Here is a 6,055-nt window from a genome sequence, read left to right on the forward strand (position 1 = left end):
TTTGCATGTTTCTTGGATCCAATCTACTATCCTGGTCTGCCAAGAAACAACCTACTGTCTCTAGATCCTCAACTGAAGCAGAGTATCGTGCACTTGCTTCAACCACTGCTGAACTCACCTGGATCACGTTTGTGCTACGAGATATAGGGATTTCTCTTCAGCCACCTACCACTATATATTGTGACAACAAATCAGCAATTTCTCTCACCGCCAATCCAATATTACATGCTCGAACCAAGCACATTGAAGTTGATTTTCACTTTGTCCGTGAGAAAGTCTCTTCGGATCTATTCGTATTCGTATATCTCTACTCATCTACAATTAGCTGATATATTTACTAAGTCACTATCCCGCTTATCTCATTTTACTCTCCGAACCAAATTGGGAATCAAATCCTTTACTCTTCCCAATTTGAGAGGGAATGTTAGAGTCTCAAGATCGAAAAGCCAAGTCTGCAATATTGAGAAATCAACCACAGGAGGTGAGGTCCTCGACTATGGTAGATGTGGATCACCAGAAGGCAATCAAGAAGTAAAAGAGCTGAAGAAATTGATAACTCATGGATAACAAGTTTCATCAACGGTGGAGATCATACAAATGTCAAAGACACGGATTGCCAAGTCTCAAGATTACAGGTTCTGTTATATTCAGCTGTAAAGTTTGTTAGCTGAAGTTAGTTAGTTCGTTTTTTTTTCCAGTAGTTAGTCTTCCGCTTTCGTCCATATATAGAGAGGTATTGTAATCGATTCAAGGCGATGAAGAACATAATGATTCAGAGAGTTTCTGCTGTATTTTTCTATCTCTTCAAATAAATAGAAATATAGTATCGAAAACTTCTTCACAGATCATCTGCAACCCTGGACCAGTGCAACCCTGCCGGTCCTGGTCCAGTTCCTAGGGAGATTGGGTTAGTCCTTGATCTTAGAATTCCTTGACTAGCACTGTGCGGGTTGGTCCTCAAACCTGAGACTTCCGGGTCAATTCAACCCGAATCAACCCTAACTATATATATAATTTTTTTATATAGAGAAAACCTTAAAATAAACGGCGTCAACAATATTAAGCATCTATTTAGTGATGAGTTCAAGTAATTTTATATTATTCTTTAATAACTTAGGGCGCGCATGACAACCATTCTATTCCAGAAATAGTTTCTGGAATAGAAATAGATTTTTCTATTTCTATTTCTATAAGAGTTTCTAAGCAAAAATAACTGTTTGATAACGACACAAAATTTCTTCCTTTCGGACGGTGGTGACGGCGGGCAACCGGCGACCGGCGACCGGCACCAACGGCCGGCGGCCGGCGGCCGGCGGCAGGCGGTGAGTGACCGACGGACGGTGGTCGGCGGCAATGAATGAATGACCGATTGACGAACAATGAGAATAATTTTTATTTTTAGTTTCTGATTTCTATTTCAAATCTATTTCTTAAATACGAATCTATTAAGTATAGCAATATTAACCTGCTAAAAAAGTCGGTCAATTTCTTATTAAATTTTGTTTTCTTGAATGATACCGCATGGCCCTTTTGGCTTTTGTGATTCTCCATTCCTAACCCTTGAATCATGAGAAAAAAGAAATTGTAATCATCGATTAAAAATATTTTCAAATTTGATATAAAAATACAATACATTAGCTTCTCATTTCCCATATATTTATTCCACTGTCTAAAAGACTTTTTCAAAGTCATTTCAAACTTAGCTTCCCCGGTCTAAAATACTTTTCCACGTTCATTTCAAAATTGGTTTCCCTGGCATTCTATATATATACCTCCTATACTAGAGAAACGATAAACCGAAACAAAAAAAATCTGAATCTCTCGATCATGGACGCAAGAGCATCTTTTTACCTCCTCCTGCCTTTCCTAGTCCTCCTCGCAAGTAAGCACATTGTCATCATAATCTATCTATTTTCAACTATTACAAATTTCTACATTAACATTACCTTCTTCCCAAACTAGAAAATAAGATCCTAAGTTTAATTTTTTGTTTTTGGGATTCGGAAGTTAAAGTCCTGTGTTCAAATTTCCATCTTTGTTATGGAGATTCCCGCGCTGATAAACCCCAGGAGGAAAAATAATTAATCCGCGTACATCAATTTTATGGCTTGCATGCATGCTTGCAGGAGGAGCCGGCGCAGCCACACTCAGCTTCACCAGCAAGTGCCCCTACACAGTCTGGCCCGGGACGCTCACCGGCGGGGGTGGCGGGCAGCTATCCTCAACCGGGTTCGAGCTCGCCACGGGTGCAACCTTCTCAATCAATGACGTCCCGGACACGTGGACAGCTGGCCGGGTGTGGGGTCGAACGGGCTGCGCCACTGATGCCTCTGGCAAATTCGTATGCGCCACCGCCGACTGTGGGTCTGGCCAGGTGAGCTGCAATGGTGCAGGGGCGATCCCGCCGGCCACTTTGGCGGAGTTCACTCTCAAGGCACCGGGCTCTGGCGAGAACAGCATCTACGACGTCAGCCTCGTGGACGGCTTCAACCTGCCCCTCTCTATAATCCCACAGGGCAGCGGCAGTGGGTGCACCACGACCAACTGCGCAGCCAACGTCAACTCCGTGTGCCCGTCAGAGCTGGCGGTGAAGGGGTCGGACGGGAGCATTGTGGCGTGCAAGAGCGCGTGCCTGGCGTTAAACCAGCCGCAGTACTGCTGCACGGGGGCGTACAACACGCCGGCGACATGCCCGCCGACGAACTACTCGAAGATTTTGAAGGACCAGTGCCCTCAAGCTTACAGCTACGCTTACGACGACACGAGCAGCACTTTTAATTGCACGGGTGGGGCTAGTTACCTCATCACATTCTGTCCGTGATATATTCTCTCTTCTTCTGAACTTGGATGGACCATTTTCCTCTCCGAGGTGAAAATAAGAGGTCCATGGGTTGTCTCGGTTGGCCTAAAGCTATTTGTACCCTCATCACTGGATTGAGGGATCATGCGAGTAGTTTCATTTTCCACTAGGAAAATTAAATGTAATCTGCCGAGAGAATAATGGATTATACAAAATAAACAATGTATTTGATAGAATATTTAAATATGAAATCACATTTTCATTTAAGAGCATACACTTTTAGAATAATTGGCAGTGATTCCATTAAATCTCACATTGAATCAGAGCTTGAACTCTTAAATTCAAATTTTCTTTTTTTACGTCTCATTTGCCTTCCCATTTAAATATGTCATCCGCTTAATACTATGGCAAAAAAAAAAAAATACCAAACTAAGCATGAGGAGGATGATAGAATATTTAAATATTAAAAAATGCATTTATTTAATAATTTAATGTTTTAGAACAGTTGATAGTGATTTCGCCATTATAATGTTATAGTAATTATTGTAAGACGACGAAGCATATTCTTTGACTTAACTTTAATGGTTAATCGTTGACTCGAATTGATTAGTAAGTTATTGATACGAGGACAGACCATATAATGAAAGTGAATCCAATTGTGTCTTTGGAATCAACATCATTCTTTGACTTCACTTTCATGCCCTTGTCAATTCGAATTGATTCGGGTGGGTCCATAGAGAAAGAGATTCGAAAAATCATACTAAAATTTAATCAAATTTCGGGATTTCTTTCTCCCTTTTCCCTTTGCTCCTAAGAGAATCTTCTTCCCTAAGAGACAACTTTAGTTCTCATACCTAATATTTACTTAAGTACCATGATAGCTGTCAACTTATAATTTTTTCTGTGTTTATCGAGAATACCATATAAATTTGAAGAACCCGGCAAAAAGATTTAGTTGCCCGTAATTGATTCAGCTGGAACCAAAAAAAGGGCATACCATATATAATTCAACTCAAGCACTCTATATATATTCCATCACCTCGAATATAAGAGACAGCGACAAGCAAGACAAATCTCAAGCTTTTGATCATGAACGCAAGATAATCTTATGTTTTCAAGAGGCAAAATTCTAGTTTGACTTTGATATGTTTTTTTAGTAACAAGACAAATACTCACTACAACTTAGAATTTGAAGTCTTTTCATTTCCTAATTAGCAAAGCATGTGTAGAACATTGAGATAAAAGATTATCCAAGTATGAAGCATGTACACTAAGTGACATGATATTGTCCTCTTTTTTTTCTGTAGTAGAGCACGTATGTCTAGAAGAGCCAGAGGAGATTGTAATGCCATAGTTTTTATGGATTGCAATTTCTGGGGATATAAATTTGGGGCTTCTTATTAGCCACTCCGTGGTCGACCAAAGGCAAAATGTCAAAGTCCTTTAAGCTCACTATTTTTCATTGGATGACCTATCATTTTCACATGGCGCTATGGCATTGCTATCTCCTTTGACTCTTCTATGATCTACGTGCTCTAATAACAAACACAAAAATAAAAATAATAAGACAAATAAAGGACAGTATCACGTCATTGTCATTAGCGTATATGCTTTATACTTGGGTCATTTTGATCTCGGTGTTTCATACCTACATTGTTGGCCTCGACCTTAGTAGCATAACTTCTTCCGGTTTTTAATCTAATCTCGTAGGAAGAGAAATCAATTAAGGTGGGGAAGACGAAAAATGTGAGGATAAAATCCCAAAGTCTAACTTTTTTTTTTCCCAATCACAGCTTCTACTGCCTAAGGGTACTTATGAGATCTTGAGTTTTAGTGTCAATGATCTACCTCCAATCAAATCAAAGAGGCAAATGTATAATGTGCACGACTCGAGATATCACCCAATACAAACAACCAAAAAATCTAAATATCTTTGATAAAAATAACAGGCACCTTCTATTGGTCTAGCCCCTTGACGCCTAAATAGATCAACGTTCCCGTAACTCTTATAAATGAATCAACAATCAACCCGGAAACCTTACTGATAAAGTGATGATTAAGATCAATCATACTATTTGTGTATGTCTTGCCATAGATATTTTACAATTTCAACATATTGCTTAATTATCCCGGCTTTTGTTTTTTTATTCCTAAAGTAATGTTAAAATTTATAAGCAAATAGGCATTAGTTTTCAAAAGGGAAAAAAAGGGCCACACATCAAGGGACAAATTAAGTCGTAGTCCCCCATACATGCCGTGATTGATGGTTGTGCAGTCACAATTGCGTAGACGGCCTTCTTAAATGGCGTCTCATATCTTTTCCATAAAAAGTCCAAATTTGAGAGGCCACCAATAAATCTTTTGCCCGTCTTTCACTAGGAGTATTCCTACCTGTTGAATCACAAAAACAAAAGATGGTAATCGTCCACTGAAAACATTTTCACATTTTATATATCATTACCTCGCTTTATACAAAAATAATGATACAATATACGTGATTATGATAAATTATGTATATGTATAAATCCCATGGGAACTATAGAAGTTTTGACAGAAGGTGACCAAGACAAATTATGTATATGTATAAATCCCATGGGCATTTCATCGATGCGCCAATAGTGCAATTCTCTGAGATGATCACTCACGGGATATCTAGACTATTTGGGGAAGCGATTAAGGAATCTAAATGCAATAAACTTAAGAATTCGATCAGGAATCGACTGTTCGATCGTGTTAGTCTGCAAGGGTCATTACGACATTGTCAGAGTCGATCGTAGATCAGAGATAGGTCGATTCGACTGAGATGTGTGATCAAAATGTGAGTGATTCCACCTAATTGCAAAATTCTCATCGATCGGCACTAAATTGATTTTCTATCCTTTTGGATACCCTGTGTCTTTCTGGGCGAGGGCCGCGACTCTTGCCCCAGAGATTTTCATGACAAATGAGAGTCGCCAATGTACCCTGTGTCTGTAATTGAAATCTTGAGATTTTCACGATAACTGAGAGTCGCTAATGTGTCAGAGATGTACATAGTTACTCGAGATAAATCAATCACGGGTCAATTGCACCAAAAATTTCTAAACGTTACCCAGTAGACTAGGTCATGTTAAAAGCGCGCCGAAGTGAAATTAACCGTGAATTTGAACCCGATTTCAAAAATTGAAAGTTCTGTAGTGTCACGAGCTATTTTAAAAACGTCGACTCATCCTCCGAAGATTTTTTAGAGATTCCGAGATTTTTACGGAAAACCGT

The 6,055-nt window shown here is 39.3% G+C and overlaps 1 protein-coding gene across 1 annotated transcript; it reads left to right on the plus strand.

Annotated features, from left to right (window-relative positions):
- Positions 1 to 1,801: 1,801 nt before the first annotated feature.
- LOC120294120 (thaumatin-like protein 1) lies at positions 1,802 to 3,046 on the plus strand. The gene is made up of 2 exons (XM_039314074.1): positions 1,802 to 1,882; positions 2,127 to 3,046. Exons 1-2 carry the CDS (start codon positions 1,828 to 1,830, stop codon positions 2,819 to 2,821), a joined length of 750 nt encoding a protein of 249 aa, XP_039170008.1. The 5' UTR covers positions 1,802 to 1,827; the 3' UTR covers positions 2,822 to 3,046.
- Positions 3,047 to 6,055: the final 3,009 nt, after the last annotated feature.

The sequence above is a fragment of the Eucalyptus grandis genome, chromosome 5 (assembly GCF_016545825.1).
Source record: "Eucalyptus grandis isolate ANBG69807.140 chromosome 5, ASM1654582v1, whole genome shotgun sequence".
NCBI lineage: Eukaryota > Viridiplantae > Streptophyta > Magnoliopsida > Myrtales > Myrtaceae > Eucalyptus > Eucalyptus grandis.

Coding starts and splice junctions, on each gene's coding strand:
- LOC120294120 (XM_039314074.1), top strand. CDS start 1,828: ATGGACGCAAGAGCATCTTTTTACCTCCTCCTGCCTTTCCTAGTCCTC. Junction 1,883..2,126: donor TTTCCTAGTCCTCCTCGCAA/GTAAGCACATTG, acceptor GCATGCTTGCAG/GAGGAGCCGGCGCAGCCACA.